General features: G+C 37.9%; 1 protein-coding gene across 4 annotated transcripts in view; it reads left to right on the forward strand.

Annotated features, from left to right (window-relative positions):
- LOC132122543 (interleukin-1 receptor accessory protein-like 1-B) overlaps nt 1-17,576 on the forward strand; it is a 212,636-nt gene extending 195,060 nt beyond the window's left edge. The window contains exons 8-11 of one of the 4 annotated variants that reach the window (XM_059532921.1): nt 11,387-11,533; nt 13,550-13,720; nt 14,476-14,520; nt 15,622-17,576. In XM_059532921.1, the coding sequence (XP_059388904.1) occupies nt 11,387-11,533; nt 13,550-13,720; nt 14,476-14,520; nt 15,622-16,352 (1,094 nt within the window). In that variant the 3' untranslated portion in view covers nt 16,353-17,576. The remainder of the gene's footprint in view (nt 1-11,386; nt 11,534-13,549; nt 13,721-14,475; nt 14,521-15,621) is intronic. The other 3 variants (XM_059532922.1, XM_059532923.1, XM_059532924.1) reach the window with 3 other exon arrangements.
- The last annotated feature ends 7,475 nt before the right edge of the window (nt 17,577-25,051 follow it).

Below are 25,051 nucleotides of genomic sequence, written 5' to 3' on the forward strand. Positions count from 1 at the left end.
AGCTCAATTCGACACCACCCTGTCCAGCATAAAACTGGATGGCAGCATTCTCATGAAGTTCATTAAAACAAATGGGGTGACTGGAGTTAGAATCAGGGAAGTAAACACGTGAGGAATTAAAATCAAGGGTTACTTTGGCTTTTTTTAAGAAATCCAGTCCCAGGATGACGGGAACAGCCAAGTCTTCATCATTCATTACGTAGAATGTGACAAGAAGTTTCACTCCATATATTTCACATTCCCAGAGAACTCTTCCCTGAGATCTCTGGCTCTGACCATTCGCGAGCATAAAGGTTTGGCTACTTTTGGTCAGATACTCATTTCTTTTCAACCTCTGCCACACTTTCTGCTGCAGCAAAGAGAAGGTGCTTCCGGTGTCAATTACAGCATCAAAGTAAGAATTATTCACAATTATTGGAGTTTGCAGCACCCTATTATACTGAGAGCTGAAAGTTGGATCAATGAGCATGAGGTGATTTTGTTGCCCTCTTCCACCAGAAGATTTCTTCCTATGTTCTTCATCTTTTCCTTGATTCCATCTCTTTTTATTTTCCACCCAATCCTTTTCTATTTGAGTACCGAGTCGGACCAGATCATCAACCATCTTCACAGTTCCCCTTAACAGTGAAGCCAATCGAGGGTTGCAGTTTCTTAAAGTCGCTTGAACAATCTCTGCTTTAGACATTTAAGGATGATTCTTCAGACACAGCGCTCTGTAATTAAAGGCAAAGTCTCTAATATTCTCATTAACTCCTTGTCGATAGTTTGCTAACTTTTGGGCAGCAACTTCTTTATGATCTTCGTTTAAAAATGAAAAGAGAAACTTTTCTTTGAAAGAGGACCAGTCACTAATATTTTGTTTCTCTGCTCTCCACCAGCTCTTAGCAGTACCTTTCAGACTCACAGACAATGATGCTAACAGCTCTTCAGGATACAGAGGTCTCAGCTCATTATATTCTTCAAATTGATCAATAAAATCCATCGGGTCTTCCGAATCAAGATTACTGAAAGACGGCAATTCAAGTTTAACTGGAGGATTAGGAGATGAAGAAAGATAAGAAACTTGCTTTGTGCTGTTTTGTGTAGCTGGGTCAATCTGGGATGAGGTTTGAGACATCTTAGGAGTAGGTGAAGTACTGGCATGCATGGGAGTAGACATGAGAGGTTTGAAGGCTTTGATTTCTTGCTCTAGTTGTCTGTCTCGACGCTTTAAGCAATCCACAATACTTTGGCTCATATCGTCGATTCTGGAATGGAACAGTTGCTTAATGTGTTCTAACTCTCTTTGCAAACAATAGTTAATTCTGTCTTCACATGCTTTCAACTTTGCACTCATGGTTTCTGTGGTAACCAGTCCACTGACACGATGCTCAAGATCAGCAAGATGCTCCTCAATGCTACACATACGCTGATCAGCTTCTTCATTGTCGAGTTGCAGTCTCTCTTCATGAAACTCAAGAGGTGGAGGAAGGTAATGGCAAGTCATCGGGTTTAGAATCATGGTCACCTATCTGATCAGTGGACATATCTCTACATTCCCTCTCTTCCTCAGAGTCTAAATATAACTCACTAAAGGTATCAATGAGATTAACTACAGGGTCTCTGCGCTGAACGAAAGCTTCATCTAAGAAATTGCAGATGATGGTTTATAATATTTGTTTGTGAAGAGTGATCAGTACAGTCAAAATTTATATTTTTAATAAAGGGGACTCAAAAGTTCAATTTAGTCAGTCCCTGTTCGGGCGCCAATCTGTAACACCTCATTTCTTTAAAGCTGTTACTCTGAGGGGTTCAACAGATTTTTAACATGTACTGATTAAAATATTCTTCACAACACAAATGATCTTTGTATCTTAATTTATTCTTCCCACCAGTGTATATGTACATATAGGTACAAAAACCAACAAATAAACCAAAGTCAATTTAAACACCCTTCGTCTTCTAACTCAGTCAGTGATATGAAATAAACTTATCTTTCCATGTAGAGTTGAAGTAAGAGAATTGATGAGTGATAGTCCACAAAGTTTTTTGAGTGTGATGCAATGTTTTCCTATATCCCCTAGTGTCGTTGGCATTCGGCGTGTTACTGTCCCGTATGCCGCATTGGATGAACCCAGATGAGAATTAAGATGCATCCATTCAATTACACCCGAAGAAAGCAATCATTTGTAGGACAGACAAGTGTAGACAGACTAAATAAAGTCCTTTCTAAAAAGAAAGCAGATGGCTGACATCAGTAACTACATTGTACAGATGTTGTCAGATAACTAAACCAAACCATACTCACAGCTGAGCGGAAACTCAAAGAGTTCTCAATCAAGGACTTTCATAGAGCAAGCCAGTAGCATGAGTTCAACCAAATGGTTTCCCTCTACCAAACGAACTGACTTACTCTATGGTGAACCGGCTTAAATATCCGGTCACCTCCAGGCAATAGCGCCCTCAAGCTGCTCCTAGAGGTACTACATGTAACCCAAATACATTACCTATGAAAACCACCAAGAAAAATGGAGAGAAACACACAGTAGTCTAATGAGAAACAAAGTAACGTTTTTGTCCGTTACAGTACATAGGGTGTTATGGGAAGTGTTCCCGGTTCCAGTTTACCTAATTAATGCAGCCTAAAAACCCTTTAACAGATTTGGATATTAGTAGCATATTAGCGTGTTATGTGTCAGCCAGGTTAAAGAGATGGGTCTTTAATCTCGATTTAAACTGCAAGAGTGTGTCTGCCTCCCGAACAATGTTAGGTAGCTTATTGCAGAATTTAGGTGCTAAATAGGAAAAGGATCTGCCGCCCGCTGTTGATTTTGATATTCTAGATATTATCAAATTACCTGAGTTTTGAGAACACAGTGGATGTGGAGGACTATAATTTAACAAGAGCTCGTTCAAATACTGAGGTTCTAAACCTAAACTTTATAAGTAATAAGCAATATTTTAAAATCTGTACAATTTCAAATGAACTTTAAACTAGTATGTCTGCACAGCATTCTTTTTAAAATGTTATACAGTTTGCTATGTGATGTCTATTTTACAGTACATATTATTTCTCCTACTTTTGAAATACTGTATGTTAGATTGTGTTCCTCCCCCCAACTTGATATATATTAACTGATATTTTTATATATTTAATATTTTGTTAGGATATGTCAAGCCCCCCCCACCAGGTATTTTAAGCAATAGGATTATATAAAAATATTATATCAAATTCTTAAATAAATGATGTCTTATTAACAAAGTTCGGTAGGAGCACGTTCAGATAATTAACCTACACTGTAAAAAATGTGCTGTAGAATTTACAGTATTTTACTGGCAAAAAAGTTGCCAATAAAATCCTGTAAAAATGATGTTAATTGCTGTAAAATGGATTACAGGAAATTACTGCAAAGCAAATTACAGTTAATTGCTGTATGTGGAATACAGTAGTTTGTAGTATTTTTTACAGTAACATTGAATTTAACTTGTAGTTTATTTTACAGCAATATTTTGTAATTTCACTAAAGTACAGTATTTACCTGGCAAAAAAGTTGCCAATAAAGTCCTGTAAATATATTTTACAGCATTTATTTGTGATTTCATTAAATTACAGTATTTAACTGGCAACTAAAGTTGCCAATAAAATCCTGTAAATACCCCAAATACAATATGATGTTATAATAATTTAACAATGAAACTGCTTTAAAGAATAATTTTAACAGTAAACTATAAAATACTGATATAAATGCATTATCATGAGCTCTATCTTAATACATTTACAAATGAATAAAGTCAATGATGTTGCAAATAAGTATTTATTAAAACTGGCAGAAAGAAATTGCAAGGCTTTTACTGGTAAAATAAAAATTTCAGTCTTTCAACAGTTAAAATCTTATCATAAAAATAACATAGCATCAAAAATAACTACAAATACATGTTTAAAAATTAAGCCATACTCAGAGTAGAACATTAACTTTCTATAAAAATGAAGGTCAATCAACAGAATTTGTATAATTTTTGTAAAAAAAAAAAAAAAAGAAAAAGAAAATGATTAAAATAAAATGCTGGAATCAACATTAAATCACAAATTCTGTTGTTTGAGCTTATGTTCTATTAAATTAAGAATATTCCTGCAAAAGACAATTTAATAAATACATACTGAAAGTCCATCAAGTTTCTGAGATGAGCACACACATGAGGGTTGTCCCTCTTCTCTGAGACTTTTCCACTTGTTTTGCCTCTATGTGTCCGTCTGTATCCAGTGAGTGTTGTGATTCCAAGAAAACATCTGCACATAAAAACAAGCAAAACCATCAGGATAAAGTTAAGTATTGAATGAAACTAGCTCAATAAAATAAATGTCAAAATGCCACTTATACAATACAATCAGCTTTTACCAGTACTTAAAAGGTTACTCCACCCCAAAATGAAAATCTTGCCATTAATCACTTACCTCAATGTTGTTCCAAACCCATAAAAGCTTAATTCGTCTTTGGAACACAATTTAAGATATTTTGGATGCAACTGGGAGGATTGTGAATGTCCCACTGACTGCCAAGTAAATACTACTGTCAAGGCCCAGAAAAGTATGAAAGACATCATCAGAATAGTCCATCAGTGGTTCAACCGTAACATTATGAAGCGACGACAATGCTTTTTGTATGAAAAGAAAACAAAAATAATGATTTATTCAACAATTTGCCTCCTCTACGCATCAGTGTAGCACCTTTTTTGAGAGTATCTGTTGGACACAAACTGCAGCTGCTGTTCTGTCAGCTGGGTCACATGGACACGCTTTCTATGTTCATTTACGCTTTGATTTGAACAAAAACTAAAATAACGTCTTTGTTGAATAGTTGTTCTTTTTGTTTTCTTTGCATACAAAAAGTATTCTCGTAGCTTCATAAAATTACAGTTGAGCCACTGATGGCAGATGGACTATTCTGACGATGCTTTTCATACTTTTCTGGGATTAGACATTGTTAATTGTTTGGCTGTCATTGGGACAGACGCAAGCCTCCCGGTTCTCATTCAAAATATCTTAAATTGTGTTCTGAAGACGAACATAGCTTTTACGGGTTTGAAATGACATTAATCACTGTTAATCACGTTAACAGTGATCAATGACTAAATTGTCATTATGGGGTGGAGTAACTCTTTACACTAAATAAGTAACCTTTTTTCTCAAATGAAATTACTTTAAACTAAAACTCGTTACCTTTGAAAAAATTCAAGTCTGCAAAAGATGCTGCTCCTGGGATGCCAGACTGAAGTTGTAATAAGACTCCAAATCCAGCTACAAAGTTGAGGTATGAATTCACAACCATCTGACCCTCAAATAGTCAAAAGCCACTGGGTGGACCTGAAATTAAGAAATATTAGCAATAATGTAACCTACAATGTAGTATTTCACTATAAAATGTAATCTAAATTACAAGTTTATCAAATTATTTAAATAATTAATACATTACCTAATAAAATCAGCTTCAGAGTCTTGAAGCATCAAAAATTTCTCCACATCAGCTGCTATTCTTTGCACCTACAAGACATAAAGAAAATAATCTTGTGATTTCTTTAAAGCATTTACATAAATGAGACCAAAATTAACACAGAAAATGTCATATATTTTAGAATAAACAAACTATTATAAATTATATAAATTATAATTATAAATTATAATATTACATTGTAGAACTGTACCACCAATCAAATTAAATAATTTACAGTGCAAAATTACAACTGTGTAATGACATTAATTGTTTACATTAATTTTTGAAAATTCAATTAATAAATGTTGGAAAAATGCAATGATACTTTTTAAACGTGAAACTAAACCGCCATTAGGTGGCAGCGAATAACTTAATGAGTGAATCAACTGAGTCATTCATTGAACCGATCCGTTCAATAAGCTGAATCATTCAGCAAAAACACCGCTTAGTTTTGATTTGAGAATGAGCAAAATAGTTTTGATTGGATCGTTGTTTGGAACTATTTTCGTTGGTGAAATAGAACAACAGTTAATATTGTGTCTTAAAAAAGTAAGTAACTTGTTAACTAATTGTTTATTGAACTATGTATTTGCAATCCTGATACTCACGCAAACAGCTCACTTGTGATGCTACTTATATTATATTACTTATGTTATAAATAAACTCAACAGTTGAACATTTACCTCATGTATTTTCCGTGAGTTTATGTGTGCCGTTAAGCTTGTTTTGAAGTTGAATGAAACGTTAATATAATCAGAATCAGTCTCGCTTTTCGATGCTTCCTCTGGATTTTTTTCTGTTTTCTGTGTTTTTTTTTTTTGTTTTTTTTTAAATCAGGCTAACTTGTCCAGTCGGGCATATAAAGATGTCTTTCACTTATTATAGTAAGGCCCATGTCAATATAGGACAGCTGAACACATATAAACAAATGAACACACATAAACAAATGAAATTTCACATATTTTGCTGTTTGTCAGTTATTTCGACAGATAACGTTAGTATACTTACTATGACAATCGTTCGCATTGGGCTTAATGATAAAAGTTAAGTAAACACTACTTTAAATGTTCTCAATAAGAAAATGTAACTTCCAAAAATCAAAAATTTGGCCTAACTATGCTATGATAGCAATTCCCAGTTTACTGCACAGAAGTTACCAAGGCCACTTCTCTAAATGTCAGGATAGGAGGCTATTGTGACATGATATCGCTTATACATTATAAGTATATACTCAAATAAATATAAAAAGGATATATTTCTCAAGTATAATTAAGTGAACTTACCAGGAATTATGAATAAAGCCTCTTATCTTCAATCGTTCTCGGGTTGCTCCAGTCGGCTGGGTTTCAGATTTGAATGATGCTCGTGCAATCCCATAATGCCACACTACAGTAAGTTAGTGTAAAAAGCAGGAACTACAGTGACAACACCTGCTTCTTGTAAATGAATTACAGTTGACGTGGAAATATACTGTTAACAACTGTAAAACCTTATTTGACCCATAATGCATTGCGAATTACAGCTGCATCTTGTAAAATGTTTATACAGTAAAATTATGTAAACTTTTGCTGTAGAAACTACAGCAATTTTTTACAGTGTAATTAACATGAGATGTGCACAATCAGTAATCAACCCAATTAACAAGAGCTGTGTATATACACAGCAGATGTCCTCTATTCCTTGACAGTTTTCCAGCATCCATCCCCCACTCCTTCTCCGCACTTACAACTATTTCTGTACTAACCTGGGGTTTGGGACAAAATTCCGAGCTCGGAATCTCCCCTCGGTCAGCACAACAAATACGCTTAACCTTTACTCTGTTTGTTATACAGTGTCTTGCGAAAGTATTCATTTTTTCACATTTTATTATGTTGCTGCCTTATGATACATTTCTTTAAATTACTTTTTACTTTTACTTTCCACATCAGCCTACACTCCATACAGGCAAATCAAAAACAGAATTGTCAAAACTTCATAAATTTATTACAAATAAAAAAACTTAAATAAGTATTTATACCCTTAGCTAAATATTTAGCTAAAAAACTAAACTTTTTTTGTTTGATGCGACACGCTTTTTTATCTGTCATCCTTCTCCCCCTCTCTTCACCTCTCAAGCTCTGTCAGGTTGGATGGGGGCAGATGCACATTTTCAGGTATTTGAAGGGGTTCAAGCTCAGGTTGTGGCTTGGCCACTCAAGGATATTCACAGAGTTGTATATAAGCCACTCTTTCTGTGTGTTTAGGGTCACTGTCCTGTTGGAATGTCAACCTTCTGCTCTGCTCTGAATGCTCTGGACTGGGTTTTCATTAAGGCTATCTCAATATTTTGGTGCATTAAGCTTTTCTTGTACTGACGAGTCCCTCAGTCCCTGCTGCTGAAAACCAGCCCCACTGCATTAGGCTGCTACCAGCACACTTTACTTGTGGGATGGTACTTTGCAAGTGATGAGCAGAGCTAGTTTCCTTCAAACACTGAGGTTTATTTGCAATCAAGTCAACGATATCGCTGTAGATGAAGTGACCCCAACTAAGCAAGCCAGAGGCGACAGCGGCAAGGAACCGAAACTCCATGGGTGACATAATGGAGAAAAAAACCTTGGGAGAAACCAGGCTCAGTTGGGGGGCCAGTTCTCCGCTGACCAGACGAAACCAGTAGTTCAATTCCAGGCTGCAGCAAAGTCAGATTGTGCAGAAGAATCATCTGTTTCCTGTGGTCTTGTCCTGGTGGTCATCTGAGACAAGGTGTCAAGTAACGAAGTACAAATACTTCGTTACATTACTTAAGTAGAAATTTGGGGTATCTATACTTTACTTGAGTAATAATTTTTTAGCCGACTTTTTACTTCTACTCCTTACATTTTCACGCAAGTATCTGTACTTTCTACTCCTTACATTTTAAAAATAGCTTCGTTACTGCTATTTCATTTCAGCTTGTTTTCATTCCGGCTTGTCATCATTCAAAAAAAAACAAAAAAAAAAACTATCCAGACAAATCGCGCCATCCGGATGGAGTGAATTTGATTGTGGTTGGATGAGAAGTATAAACAGATACCATTCCGACACCCTATTGGTTTGTACGCGATCCATCGCACCTGCACATGACACAAATCACGTCACACTCCAGCCAGGACATAGGTTATAGGTATATTTTGTTAGGATATCATTTCCATGCATATTCCCATCCACGTGACACCAAATTTAACACTGTTAAAGGTACAAGACATTAAGGAAATATGAGATACGGATTATAAATGCCATTTGTGCCATACACAGTTTTTATTGCTAAATATCATCCAGTTTTCTTGTTTTAGCATAAATATATAAAATTCCATAAAATCAAATCTGTTTAAAATTGTTCTCAGATAAATATTTTAGAATAGAGTTGATCTCATTCTTTTCCACTGGCCAAATAGTAATTTTAGTGTTTTTAAAAAATCAAGTCAAATTTAATTTATGCAGTTTTGCTGATATGGTGAACTATTTTTAGCCTATATTTATGGCAGTATAAATAGAGTTGTCTGCCTTACTGAAAATTAGTCTATTTTAAAAATAAAACCTGCAAATTACCATTTTCTTCAAGTTGTATCCTCTAAATTCAGTGGTATTTTCATAATGTTGTTGAGCTGCCTTCGCATGAAAATAATACCGAAGTAAGTGCGCATCATTGATCACTTTTCTCACTAAAATGTTTTCTCATAACATGAGAACTGCAGTTTAGTTTAAAGATGAGTTATTGTGCACCTATAGCACTCCTCGCTGTCATTAAAACAGCATGCCACAGGAAAAGTGATCAGGCGCATTCCAATTAATATGTCTAAATTAATATAATTTTGTTTAACTTCTGCGTAATGTCTTTATGTAATTTCACTGCCTATCTCCATTATTGAGAGTGGAATATTTCATGTGAGTGTGGATATCGAAATGAAAACACATTTTAAAATAGTTGTTTACTTTGCATACGCTTGGTCTAGAATATCTGTACGGTGTGTACTCGAGCTGAAGATCTTTGCCCGAACCCGACGGGACCCGATTGGACCGACAGGTTCGGTTGGGTTCGGTCTTAATTTATATCATCTTACATGGGCTCGGGCTTGCACGGTAAATGAGCGGTCATGTGATGTGTTTCGATTAGCACGAGAAAGATGCGAAAATGGATGCTGAGTATGTGAAACAGAGGCTTGCCTCTGGCAATTACGTTTTGGTTGCAACAGCAACTAAAGCAAAGTCTGAGGTGTGGAAAAGTTTTGACCATGTTTATAATGAGAATAATGAGCCAGTGGGTTATGTTGCTGGACGCACCAGTAAGTAAGCGCAGGAATGCACTGAAGCCATCTACAGTGGGTTCAATAATTTTCCTCCACAAAAACATGTAGGCCTAGCCTAATCTTGGTGAGCAAAGTTTTTTCAAATGATAACAAAATATTAATTGAGTCTTAAATGCATAATGTAGACAAAGTATATAGTCTAATGTCGGCATTATTTTTTTATTCAATTTCAGCTGCTAGTGGCGAAGCAAATCCGGCGGAGGCTTTATCTTATGCCAAATACCCATATTAATTTAGAATTTATCTCAATTTAATTTGTTAAGAAAGATTTGTTTTTATTGGTACGTTGGCCTTTTTACAGTGCTGATATGTTACAATGTTACAGAGGAGTTATTTTATTTAATTATTCCAACTTTCAAGTGGCCTATAGCATATGTTAGTCATGAATAAATTATGTACAATTTTTTATAAAGGACCCATTCTTGAAAAAAGGCAAAATAGCTGTGTGCATGCATACATTTGAATAATGTGTGCATAAACATGTTTGGGCTTTTAAAAAGCTGTCAATCAAAAGGTACTTGTTGGGCTCGGACTAAATCTGTCGGGCTAGGGTCCTGTCGGGCCTAACTTTTAAGGCCCAATTACAGCTCTAGTGTGTACATATTTACACCAAGTTTATTTCTATACACAATTTCTATGCCCATTTTGTGCGTATGCAACGTTTATAAATGAGACCCCTGGTTGTTTCAATCTTCTTCCCTTAAGGGTAACAGAGACTACATGCTTCTGTGACCCTTAAATGAAACAGATTTTTTTTATGAACTTTTCCCCAGATGTGTGGCTTGACACAATCCTGTTTCTGAGCTCTACAGGCATTTCTTTTGACCTCAGTGCTTGGTTTTTACTCGGATATGCATTTTTAACTGTTAGACCTTTAATTAAGATGTGTGTGCCTTTCCAAATCATACCCATTCAATTGAATTTGCCACATGTTATCTTCACTCAAACTGTAGTAACATCTACAAGCAAAATTAATGCTCCTGAGATAAACTAGATGAATACTTATGCAATGGAATCATTTTAGTTTTTTTTTTTTAATATAAATTTGCTTTGCCATTAAGGTGTATGAAGTGTAGATTGTTGTGGGAAAAATGTTTTAAGCAGTTTAACATAAGGCAGCAACAAAATAAGCTGTAAAAAAAGGGGGTATGAATACATTTGCAAGGCATCTGTATCTAAATGTGAACTTGTGTAACATTAACCGATCAGTACTTTTAACTTCTAATATGTACATTAAATATACCTACACAAATACCTTTGTGCTTTACATGAGTAAAATTTAAAAGGAGTACCCTATACTTTTTTTTACTGGAGTAATATTTAATAAGGATATCTGTACTTTTATTCATCACAGACGAGCCATCGGACAGCATAATCACTCTGTACTGGTAAACACAGAAGAGCTTGAAGAGTTTGCTCACTTTAGTATTTGTTTGACATGTTTAATGCAAACAGGATGGAAAAAACAATGTTCTAAACGGATGAAGAGACATTTCAGTCTAACCTGATTACATTGTTGATTGACGGAGCGAGCGTTTGCTGATGTATGTCGAGCATATTGTAACTGTCTCTCTCTCTCTGTCTGTCTCTCAGCAGAACTCATGTATACAGTGGAGCTGGCTGGAGGTTTGGGAGCCATTCTGCTGATGTTGATATTTTTGGTGTCCCTGTATAAGTGTTACAGAATTGAGCTCATGCTCTTCTACAGAAATCACTTTGTCAGTGAGGATGTGGATGGAGGTAAGATTTTTACAAAGAAGTTTCAACAATCTTTATAAAGCACTGTGGAAATCATCAATATTCCTGAGCCATTATGGTGGACCAGTTTTGCCTTCACAATACAGGAATCGGTGAAGAGGCACAAGGCAATAAAATGCTTTATTGACCAGATATATTTTCATGAACATTAACATATCCCTAAGATTGATTTGTTGGTTGGTTTTGTGCATCTCAGATGAAGACTAATTGCATATAGGAATAAGAATAAATATAGAAGCAAATAAATAAATAATTTCCTGATAAATAATCATAATAGTTTCTTTGAATAATTGCTGTTAAATAATTTGCACAATGACTTTATGAACCAACACCCTTAGGCCCAATCCCAATTCTATTTTATACCCCTTCCCCTACCCCTCCGCCTACTCCTTCCCCTTATCCCTTGAAACAGAGTGTCAAGGGGTAGGGGAGAAAATATTTCCCTAAGGATTGGGACACCACTGCCATGACGTCACACGCCATCATTCGTCATCTAGCTCTTACAACACATATACTGGTGTGCATTAGAGCCTTTAATTATAGTTCTGTATTAATGAGCTGCTTACTGACACACACACACATATTAGAAATCGTGCAGCTCACACATCCAGGAGAAAATAAACTTGTCAACACTGCCCCACGACTTTTATTAAATACAGTTTAAATACTGAATTGCTACATTATATTTTCCAGTGACGAGAGGATACAATCGCTGTTTTTAAGTAAACTCACTCTAAAAAAGATAAACGCACAGACGCGAATACACGCAACTTCCATTTCTTTTCTTTCTCTCTCAAATAGGCAATATTTGAGAAAATGGTTTAGCGATTTCTAATTATTGGGGGATTAGCCCCCATCAATGTCTACGGCAGTTATCTCCCTGATCAGACATATGCTATGGCGCTATCATGCAGTCTGTTATGATATGACATTAGCAAATATTTTTTTTGCAAACATTTCTTTGAGTAACATGACCATTAATATGAACTCAAAATTGAATGTAAAATAAAACAAATGATTACTTTTCGTTAAAATCTTTATTTATGCCAAAAAAGCTTACATTTATGTCTTTTTGTTCGCTGTAGCAGCCATGTTTCCGAGATAATTCATACCCCTTCGTTTGAAGTGTGGTCCCAAAAAACCTTCGTTTGAAGGGCTATCTGGCCCTTCCCCTTACCCTTCCCCTCCAACCAAAAGAGAATCGAGACACAAAGGGGAAGGGCTAAGGGGTAGGATTGGGATTGGGCCTTAGTCAGCTGTTTCTCGTGCCCTTTTCCCTAATTGCTTATATCAAATTTAGTTGATATTCCAATGTTTTTGATCTTCTCAGTTCTCTGATGTGAGTTTTGCTCCAGTGGTGCTTTTCTGAGAGTCGTCACTTCTGCTTTCGGTTCAGTAAAACCTGCGGATGGTAACTGGTGCTTCTGAAGCTGATGGAGGAGGAAGATGAGAAATAGAGAGTGCAGCACGTTCTGCTGAAGCCGATAAAATGCTAACGCTTACTTATAGATGCACTTAAACTCATGACTCTCTTTCTCTGCGAGGTGATTAATAGATAAACAGATAAACGGAAGAAAAGTACCAAGTTCCAATTCAAACCTTTCATGCACTTTGGACATCTGGATCATTCATGAAAGCAGCCAGTGTGAAGGGAATTTGTATAGTCTGTATTTTTTTTAGTTTATGTATAGGCAAACACACACACACATATATATAATATATCTACAGTCAAAATCTGTCAGTAGGTTAGTTGTGTACAGGTTTATACTGTTTTACTTCATTGTTGTATGTCTGTATTTATGGTCCTGTGAGGCATGACATTTTGTTCCACTGTATTTCCACACATGTAGCGGAATGACAATAAAGCTCAACTTGAACTTATACCAGGGTAGTTTTCGCTTGACATCAGATAAATGCTGCTGCAGTTAGGGTTATGAATGCTGCTAGTGTGGAGTAAATCTGTTTGACTGTGATACTCCATTCTGTGTGTGTTTTAAGAAAATAAAGACTACGATGCATACGTGTCCTACACAAAAGTTGATCCAGACCAGTGGAGTCAGGAAACCAGAGAGGAGGAACGTTTCGCTTTGGAGATTCTGCCAGATGTTCTGGAAAAGCATTATGGGTATAAACTCTTCATTCCTGACAGGGACTTGATACCAACTGGAAGTAAGTTGCATTTGTTGTAAAGTGTGTCTGTGTGTGTGTGTGTGTAGTGCTGCATCATCATCGTCCTATCAAGTGCTTCATGTTTATTTTCAGCAACAATAACCTATTAACCTAACCAATAACCTAATAACCTAACTTAAGAGAGAGAATTACAGAGCAATCAAAAAGCTTATTAAACAAGCTTTTTGATTGCTCTGTAATTCTCTCTCTTAATTCAAAGTAATATTTATAACAGTGCTTTGAGTGCAGCTTCTTGAACATGATTTGCTTCTTGTTCTCTTGTATGATTTAATTTGCTGGTCTGACTGATCTGCCTTGCCCTTTTCACTTTTATTTCATACATTTGCATGTGTTTTGTCTACATTCATGTCTGTTGTCTGGGGACTGTTAGATATTAATATGGGACGAGGTGCTCACAATCAGGGCTAAGAAAGCATTGATTAATGTTTGTGTTTAGGAGTTATTGGCTCTTCACTGAGCAGCTAAAGTCGTGTTTGATGTAAATCACTTTGCGGATGTGAACAACTAAAATGGAGGGAAGTGTAAGCGTATGTTACTCTGTTAGCTCTGATAGCCCTGCAGCTACAAGTCCCATATTAAACTGGATAAACTGGTGATCCTAACTGAAAATCAAAATCACAAAAAGTCACAGTTATGCCAGTTTCTCTTGTGGAAGTCCTTGCTGGTTATTTCTCTGATTGACTTTCTGCTGAATTGGCTGTTCAGACTTTCAATGTTTAAATATTTATGTCTAGGTTTCAGCAATGATCATTTCCAGGACGACACAAGACTCCTTAGAGGTATTCTTCCATGGCCTTTTCCACTTGTGTCAACAAATCTGACTTGCACCTTTTTGCAGATTTCACCTTTGGGGGAAATTGAGACATGGCGCTGAGTTGAACTGGGATTCAGGTTGAGCCATACACCATCATATTAACCATAAATTGTTTTTATTGTTGGTATTGGTGTTTCCGGCGGTGGCGGGTCTCGGTAGGCAATATTATTGTAGCAAGTTCGTTGGAGGAAAGGAAGAGGACAAAGGGGTCGGCTGGACTGCTGACGTATTTATTTAACAACAAATATAAATGAAACTTCACAAACACCAAATGGTGACTTCTATTCTGACACATTGGCACAACACTTTCGGTTTACTCTTTCCGGTTTAGGTTTCCGGTTCGGGTCAGCTGTCCGTCTCTCTCTCGCTTGCTTCCGTCTCTTCTGGCGTTTTATACTCTCTCCACGCCAATTACTGGAACAAGAAACAGGTGATGATAATTTTTGCCCAAACCACTCACTTACCGCTCGTCTCCTGATTCTCTCTCCCGCTGCCGACTTCGCTAAACCACGCCCCCCCCGCCACAATTATTTTTTTATCGCAATATATTATTTAAGGCGATTATTAAGAGATTTTTTACATATTGCCCAGTCCTATGGTGTGATCATCTGACAGACACACACAAATGCACACAGACAGGTAACTCTCATTTTTACCGGATTGAAGTCACAGTTGTGACCAATGAATGAAAGTCATTTGCAGCCCCATTTGTCAGGTTTAGACCAGAGTAGCATGTTTGGTTTTACTTAGGAACTCTCATTCAGATGAGTATATTGTGTTCTATGTCTTTCCTGTTCCCCCTTCTATGTTTTCAGTATGTTCGTTAAGTCATTCTGTTGTTTTTATTTCACATCTCAGTGAAGTTTTTTGAACGAGTATTTTACATCCAGTGCTGGGCTATGGCAGTATTTTCCCTGAACAAAATTGGCTTTAAATCAGATTTCAGCTTTTTTAGCTGCATGCTGTCAACATGCTGTCATGTTAAATAAAAGCAAAGATGATGTTAATATGTTTGCCGGATTTGAAGATGTGGAAGCCAATGATACTCTGTCTCTCTTTCTCTCAGCGTATATTGAGGATGTGGCACGCTGCGTTGACCAGAGCAAACGGCTCATTATCGTGATGACGCCCAACTACGTGGTGAGGCGTGGCTGGAGCATCTTCGAGCTGGAGACGCGGCTGCGCAACATGCTAGTCAGCGGCGAGATCAAAGTCATCCTCATCGAGTGCGCCAAGCTGCGGGGAATCATGAACTACCAGGAAGTGGAGGCCCTCAAACACACCATCAAACTGCTGACAGTCATCAAGTGGCCGGGACCAAAGAGCAGCAAGATCAACTCCAAGTTCTGGAAGCATGTGCAGTATGAAATGCCCTTTAAGCATCCCGAGCCCAAGCTGTTGCATGAGCAGGTGCTGGACGTCAGTGAACAGGGCCCATACGGAGAGCTCCAGACCGTCTCTGCCATCTCTATGGCCGCGGCCACCTCCACCGCCATGGCCACAGCACATCCTGAGCTGCGCTCCACCTTCCACAACACGTACAACACGCAGGTGCGGCAGAAGCACTACTACAGGAGCTATGAGTACGATATTCCCTCGTCCGGCACCCTCCCGCCGCTGTCCTCACTTGGCAGCCAGCACATCTACTGCAACATCCCCATGACACTGCTGAATGGCCAGCGAGTGCAGGGGAAGCCGGGCCGCGAGCAGCAGCAGGCCCTGGAGGAGCAGAACGTCAACAACGCCATGCTGCCGCTGCTGCCCCGCGAGACCAGCATTTCCAGTGTGATATGGTGATGCTGGCGGGAAGAGACGTTTCTGCTAGTGGCACTTATTAGGACCCTTACAAACTGCTGCTGTTGACTTTGCAACGTGATTCACATGCAGTGGGCGGAAACCGAAGGGACAGTTTGAGGGGACACTGATAGCACATGTACATCGCAGAGATGTCTATTTGACATCTGCAATTACATCTGCAAGATGCATTTTTTGGAGTATTTGCTCATTTGCAATATGTCTATAGGAAGTTTCCTATTAGATGTCAAATAAACATCTTAAAAACATCTAATAGATGATCTTTGATTTAGAATGCGTGTAAAACTGATATCTTACAGAAGTCTGTCAGATGTTTGTACAGCAGATGCTTTCCAGATCAAACGACCTTAAACAGACATGCAGATGTACATGTGCTATGTGGGGAGGTTAGTTCTCTCACAGACCGCTCCTTTATACTCTCTCAAGGAATACAGGGTCTTGTACATATGTTTGTGGTTTCTTTGTATAATTGGATTTTTTTTTCTTTTGTTTTATTTTTCAAATGTTTGATTTGTACTTTTCCCCTTCTAAAATGACTGAGCAGAGACACATGAGACAGAGTAAAAACTGACCTGTTGTGTTTTTCTCTTAACTTGTAGTTTTCAAGTACAATACTTGTTTTTATAGAATTGATGGCATTGTGAGATTTTTTTTTATTGATCAGTTGGTGAGGTGATTTAAAACTTTGACGAAAAACACCATTATGCAAATGCTTCTTAGGCCTGAAAGCTCTTCTTCTTCCAGAATGAACGAGCGAGCAGATGAAAAACTAGATGTCGTTATGACGCTCTAGTTTCTCTGCTGCTCTCTGTTTCTCTCTAAGCTACTGAGACTTTCCGTTTGAAAAGAAAGATAACACAGCTTTGCTGTTCAGCTTGTTAGGGACAACTTAAGAAAAACTGTATTATTATTTTAAAAGAAAAAAAATATATTTTTTTATAACAAAAGGATTTGCTTGGAAAGATGCACAGTAGGTCACATTTAATTCATTTCATTAATAGAAGCACTGGAGCGACATTTAAGCTCATCAATTTCAGAGAAAAAAAAACTAATGTTTTGATCATGGTTGAGCAAGGGAAAATCACTTGCTGTTTTTATTTTCCCCACAATGTTGGCATTCATTTCTGAGTGTGCATAACGATTAGCTATGTATTCAATTTATTATAGTTATCAATAATTCACATCAGTAAAAGTGCTTACTATAAAAATCATGATTTGTTCTCTTGACTGCACATTGAAACCTGTTATCCTCCACTGTAGTGCCTCCTGCTGCTCCACCACAGACGCCATCCACTGCATCTCACCGTTTCTTAGGTACTGCTATGATACCACTGCTCTCCAGCTCATCCGTGTTTCTCGTTCTACTGTAGTGATCGTAGAGGGGAAGGATCAGACCTGGACAAGTTTTTACCTCATTTATACTAAGGGACAGTCCTGTGTTGGTCACTAGGGGCAGCTTACATACATTAAGGGAAGAACATTAGAGGGTCAAGTGAATGTCCGGTGTATTTACAGGAAGGTCAGTTATTCACTCCTCTTATGCTGGACAGTCCAGGCGTTTCTTTGTGAAGCGGCCCCAACACGCCCAGCCAAGACCTTCAGTTTAGCGTTAGACGCCATGTCTTTTATTAGCCTCACTGTCAGTCTAATGAAGGCTTTTTAACTCTGTTAGCATGTAAATAAAGTGAAACCAAAGCTGGCAATTAGTGATGGGTACATGTGTTTTGCCTTCTCAGATGAACTGGTGGATATCCAGGGAAACTGAACCAGGAACTAGTGTAGCAGAAATGGGTTATGAGGGGCTAAGAGCATTGTTGTGCCAATCCATTCAGGACAGCATTACATCATCCACAGACCCCATGTCCTGTTCACATTGTTTATTTGATCAGCTGTGCCAAAAGAGTACTTTTTGTAATACAAGGAACAGATTATATGCAAAAATCTGTAACTCTCACAGGTTGCAAAAAAAAAAACAACAGGGTTGTGAAGCATTTCATCTCAAACAGAGCCCAGATTCCCAGTTTGTAAATGTCACCTCGGTTCAGAATAATCTGTTGGTCCTGAACTTCTGATCTGAGAGAACACTGATCTGATTATTTGAATGTTATTATTAATTATCATATTTTTACAAGCCTTTTTCTCTTGTTTTTAATGTCATATCATGTAAATATAAATTGAAATAGTAATAAAAGTAAGACAATCTAGTGACATTCATGAAAGAAACTGTTGGCATTTTCCAAGAGAGTATCAAATTGTTTCATGAGCATTTCTGATATTACTGATCAAAATAAAAATAACAATAATAATAATAATAATAATACATAGCACAGAATTTGTCTCTGGCACTTTCATCAATCTTAAACTAAAGATTAAGGTTCTGTTTGTCTCCTGTTTTAATTTTTTTTTAAATTCTGTATCTGCAATGTTAATTGAAGAGAAACTATCATTAATAAAATACACATTTGATAATATTTTATGTTCATCTAGTTTCTTTAAATAAAGTTATTTAAGTGAAACAAGGTTGGCATGATGTTCTAAAGTTTCGAAATACAGGTCATCATTAAATCGTTCAGCTTTTTGTTCTGTAAGTTGGTGTGGATAAATATTATATGCAACATTCTGCTTTTTGAACATTAAATCATTTGTTAAAGAAATGAGACCACCAGGTTCCCAGGTAGACTGTTCCTACACCATCACAAAAGCACAATAATAAACTGGAATAGATTACATTTTCTAATAGGGATGCACCAATACCACTTTTTTTTTTTCAGAATGAGTCCAATAACGATACTTTTTGGTACTCATTGATACCGATATCTGCATTTTCACAGCATTTGTCTTTTTTTTTTTTTTTTTTTTTTTTTTTTTTTTTTTTTTTACAAATTTTGGCTACAGAGACAAAATAATAATAATGGTAAGAAGAAGAATATTAGTTGGCCTCATTTAGCAAACAAAAGTCACCTTTGTATATCTAGCGCTTTAAACAAAAAATATTGTCAAAGCAACTGAACAACATTAATTAGGAAAACAATAATGCAAAATCACAGTTAAAGGCAGTTCATTATTGAATTCAGTGATGTCATCATTCATCTCAGTTCAGTTTAAATAATGTCTGTGCAATCATCTGCAATCAAGTCAACAATATTGCTGTAAATGAAGTGTCCCCAACTAAGCAAGCCAGAGGCGACAGCGGCAAGGAACCAACACTCCATCCAATCTTGAACAATCTCTGTGCGTAAGGGTCAAGGCCTGGAAAACCGTACTGGATGCCTGTGATCTTTGGGCCCTTAGATGGCACTGCATCACATACAGGAATGCTACTGTAATGGAAATCATAACATGGGCTCAGGAATACTTCCAGAAAACATTGTCCGTGAACACAATCCACCATGCTATTCATCGTTGCTGGCTAAAACTATATAGGTCAAAAAAGAAGACATATCTAAACATGGTCCAGAAGCACAGGCATTTTCTCTGGGCCAAGGCTCATTTAAAATGGACTGTGGCAAAGTGGAAAACTGTTCCGTGGTCAGACAAATCAAAATTTACATTTACATTTAATCATTTAACAAACACTTATTCAAAGCAACTTACAAATGAGAACAATAGAATTCAGTTAAATTCAATCCAAGTTTATTTGTATAGAGCTTTTTAAATAAAATAAAATCATTACAAAGCAACTTTACAGAAAATTACATTTCTACAATATTTAGTAGTAGCTTATAAGTGTTGACTGTCAGTTTGTGTGCATATGACAGGATTTTTCAGAAAAATTAATACAAGACGTAGTCAGCCAGATGATGAACATTATTAACAGCAATCATTATATGATGCGGTCACACTTGTAGCAATATTTGTTAGTTCTGTTTGTTGATTCAGGGTTAGCATCATCTGGGGTCCTCTGAGGGTCAGCATCATCTCTTCTCAGGTTTTCTGGATCCAGACTGGAGCTTGTGTATATCCTAGTTAAAGCAAAACAGAGAATCAAACAGAGACTTCATTAGCATAGCTGCTTTTCCATCAAAGTAAAATTAATGAGTTTAACCCAAAATAAATAATAAGATTGCACATTTGATCAGATGCAACTGCAGTCACAGTTTAAGAGATGCATTATTCGAATGCTTGGCGAAAGAGATGTGTTTTTAATCTAGATTTAAACAGAGAGTGTGTCTGAACCCTGAACATTATCAGGAAGGCTATTCCAGAGTTTAAGAGCCAAATGTGAAAAAGCTCTACCTCCTTTGGTGGACTTTGCTATTCTAGGAACTACCAAAATTCCAGCGTTTTGAGACCTTAGGGAGCATGATGGATTGTAACGTGGTAGAAGACTAGTTAGGTATGCAGGAGCTAAACCATTTAGGCCCTTATAGGTAAGTAATGATCATTTGTAACTGATACAGAACTTAATAGGTAGCCAGTGCAGAGACTGTAAAATTGGGGTAATATGATCATATTTTCTTGACCTGGTAAGGACTCTAGCTGCTGCATTTTGGACTACCTGTAGCTTGTTTATTGAAGAAGCAGGACAACCACCTAGAAGTGTGTTACAATAGTCCAGTCTTGAGGTCATGAATGCATGAAGTAGCTGTTCTGCATCAGAAACAGGTAACATGTTTCGTAGCTTGAGGACAGTAAGAATGTTAGGGCTTTAGATACGGCTTTGGATGCATCTAGCTCAGGGATTCCTGTACATTATTCGGTTCCAGCAACAGAGCCCCTGAGCAGGGCAACTGGGTGACAGTGAGGCAGCATAGTTGTGGGTCAAAACACCTGCTCTTCTGTTCCGTTCAAAACATTAAACAGGTTCTCCCCACTCAGTGATGCACCCACTGAGAAACCTGATGAAAGTGCTCTAGTTATTCGCAATTCTATTGTACGGAACGTGAATATAGAGACACCAGCCACCATAGTCAAATGTTTACCGGGAGCCAGAGCGCCTGACATCTTGGCAAATTTAAAAGTGCTGGCAAATGCTTAACGTAAATACAGTAAGATTGTTATTCATGCTGGCGCTAATAATGTTTTCCACTTCGCCAGTCGAAGAACACTAAAAATAACATTAAAGAGGTGTGTGAACTTGCAAGCATGATGTCAGACACTGTAATATGCTCTGGTCCCCTCCCTGCTTACCATGGTGATGAGATGCATATGTAACACAGGTTAAATGAAGTTAATTATTTTATTTACACAATTTAGTTATATGATTTTCCCCTAATAAAAGTTGAAAAGTGATGTGTAAAAAAAAAAAAAAAAAAAACGATTTAAGTCAAACAGTTGAAGTTTTAAGTTATTATTATTTGATTTGTGATTGACCAATGAGCGCGCTCCGTCATCACGCGCTGTGTGTGTGTTTGGACGCACATGCGCAATGAGGAGAGAGCTGAGCATAGAGGAGAGAAGACGCGAGTCAATCTCTGCGATCAAAGCTAAAAGTATATAGTTTGAAGAAAAGTAGAAAAACTTTAATTTGATTAATTTCATATCGTGCAGCGTATGGAGAAGCCGAGTGAATGTTGTTGAGTCACATTTCATTCCAGGCTTATAGTGAATCACGTGGGTATTCCTCGTTCTCCAACGCCATTTCTGGCCGACGCGTTCCTGTGAGACGTGTTGGGTGAAAGCAAAAGATGATTAATATAAAGGTAAATGATAAATATAGGATTAAAAGTTCTTGTGAAAAATTAATATTGCTATGTTCTATTGTTTAATTTTACTATATCACTCTAAATGAGTATAAGTGTGGTCATAGTGAACCGCATGGTTATTCCTCCATTTCAGTTCACCGGCGCCATTATTGGTCACATAGTGCTGCGTTTGACACAATTGACCACAACATTCTTTTGCATAGACTTGAATACTTTGTTGGCATCAGTGGAAGTGCATTAGCATGGTTTAAATCATACTTATATGACCGCCATCAGTTCGTAGCAGTGAATGAAGATGTATCCTATCGATCACAAATGCAGTATGGAGTACCTCAAGGCTCAGTACTAGGGCCGCTACTCTTCACGCTTTATATGTTACCCTTGGGAGATATCATCAGGAAACATGGTGTTAGCTTTCACTGTTATGCTGATGATACTCAGCTCTATATTTCTTCGCAGCCCGGTGAAACACACCAATTTGAAAAACTAATGGATTGCATAGTCGATATAAAAAACTGGATGACGAGTAATTTCTTACTGCTAAATTCTGAAAAAACAGAGGTGTTAATTATAGGACCTAAAAACTCTGCTTGTAATAACCTAGAACACTGTCTAAGTAAGACTTGATGGTTGCTCTGTCAATTCTTCGTCATCAGTTAGGAACCTAGGTGTGCTACTTGATCGCAATCTTTCCTTAGAAAGCCACGTTTCTAGCATTTGTAAAACTGCATTTTTCCATCTCAAAAATATATCTAAATTACGGCCTATGCTCTCAATGTCAAATGCAGAAATGTTAATCCATGCATTTATGACCTCAAGGTTAGATTATTGTAATGCTTTATTGGGTGGTTGTTCTGCACGCTTAGTAAACAAACTACAGCTAGTCCAAAATGCAGCAGCAAGAGTTCTTACTAGAACCAGGAAGTATGACCATATTAGCCTGGTCCTGTCAACACTGCACTGGCTCCCTATCAAGCATCGCATAGATTTTAAAATATTGCTTATTACTTATAAAGCCCTGAATGGTTTAGCACCTCAGTATTTGAATGAGCTCCTTTTACATTATAATCCTCTACGTCCGCTACGTTCTCAAAACTCAGGCAATTTGATAATACCTAGAATATCAAAATCAACTGCAGGCGCCAGATCCTTTTCCTATTTGGCGCCCAAACTCTGGAATAACCTACCTAACATTGTTCGGGAGGCAGACACACTCTTGCAGTTTAAATCTAGATTAAAGACCCATCTCTTTAACCTGGCATACACATAACATACTAATATGCTTTTATTATCCAAATCCGTTAAAGGATTTTTAGGCTGCATTAATTAGGTAAACTGGAACCGGAAACACTTCCCATAACAACCTATGTACTTGCTACATCATTAGAAGAATGGCATCTACGCTAATATTTGTCTGTTTCTCTCTTGTTCCGAGGTCACCGTGGCCACCAGATCCAGTCTGTGTCCAGATCAGAGGGTCACTGCAGTCACCCGGATCCAGTACGTATCCAGACCAGATGCTGGATCAGCACCTAGAAAGGACCTCTACATCCCTGAAAGACAGCGGAGACCAGGACAACTAGAGCCCCAGATACAGATCCCCTGTAAAGACCTTGTCTCAGAGGAGCACCAGGACAAGACCACAGGAAACAGATGATTCTTCTGCACAATCTGACTTTGCTGCAGCCTGGAATTGAACTACTGGTTTCGTCTGGTCAGAGGAGAACTGGCCCCCCAACTGAGCCTGGTTTCTCCCAAGGTTTTTTTCTCCATTCTGTCACCGATGGAGTTTCGGTTCCTTGCCGCTGTCGCCTCTGGCTTGCTTAGTTGGGGACACTTCATCTACAGCGATATCGTTGACTTGATTGCAAATAAATGCACAGACACTATTTAACTGAACAGAGATGACATAACTGAATCCAATGATAAACTGCCTTTAACTATCATTTTTGCATTATTGACACTGTTTTCCTAATGAATGTTGTTCAGTTGCTTTGACGCAATGTATTTTGTTTAAAGCGCTATATAAATAAAGGTGACATTGACATTGACACATGCGCCTGTGTGAGGAAGACGAATAGGATTGTTCTAGAGGTAAATTAGTGTAATATATAATGTCTTGAAACACATATTTGTGTGTTTAATTGTTTAATTTGATTGTTTCGATCTTTGATGTGAAGTTATTTCTGAAATCACTAAATGAATGGTCTGGTCTGTGATCAGGCCAGGTTTTTTTGTCCCTTTCTTTTTTTTCTTCTTCCTTGTATTTCTATTTTTTCCTTGGTTCTGGATTGTGACCTTCTGTGATATCCTGTGAAATTCACGTTTGATGGCGAGCCACCCGAATCTGCTACAGAGAAGAAAAGACAAAAATTCATAAAGAAGAGGACAACATCCTTTCTTTCATTCTCTAGTCTTGCTTTAAGACAATTCCAGGACAGGGATTGACAGGAAACTGATCCGTGCTTTGAAGAGCATTGAACACTCTTGATGGTGTATGGTTACCCATAGCCATAAGTTTGATTGAAATTCCATCCATCCATCCATCCATCCATCCATCTTCTTCCGCTTATCCGGGGCCGGGTTGCGGGGGCAGCAGTCTAAGAAGAGAACCCCAGACTTCCCTCTCCCTAGACACTTCCTCCAGCTCTTCTGGGGGGACACCGAGGCGTTCCCAGGCCAGCCGGGAGACATAGTCTCTCCAGCGTGTCCTAGGTCTTCCCCGGGGTCTCCTCCCAGTGGGACGCGCCCGGAACACCTTCCCGGGAAGGCGTCCAGGAGGCATCCAGAACAGATGCCCGAGCCACCTCAGCTGACCCCTCTCGATGTGGAGGAGCAGCAGCTCTACTCTGAGCTCCTCCCGGGTGACTGAGCTTCTCACCCTAACTCTAAGGGATCGCCCAGCCACCCTGCGGAGAAAGCTCATTTTGGCCGCCTGTATCCGGGATCTTGTCCTTTTGGTCATGACCCAAAGCTCATGACCATAGGTGAGAGTAGGAACGTAGATTGACCGGTAAATCGAGAGGTTCGCCTTGC

This window comes from Carassius carassius, chromosome 40, assembly GCF_963082965.1.
Source record: "Carassius carassius chromosome 40, fCarCar2.1, whole genome shotgun sequence".
Taxonomy (NCBI): domain Eukaryota; kingdom Metazoa; phylum Chordata; class Actinopteri; order Cypriniformes; family Cyprinidae; genus Carassius; species Carassius carassius.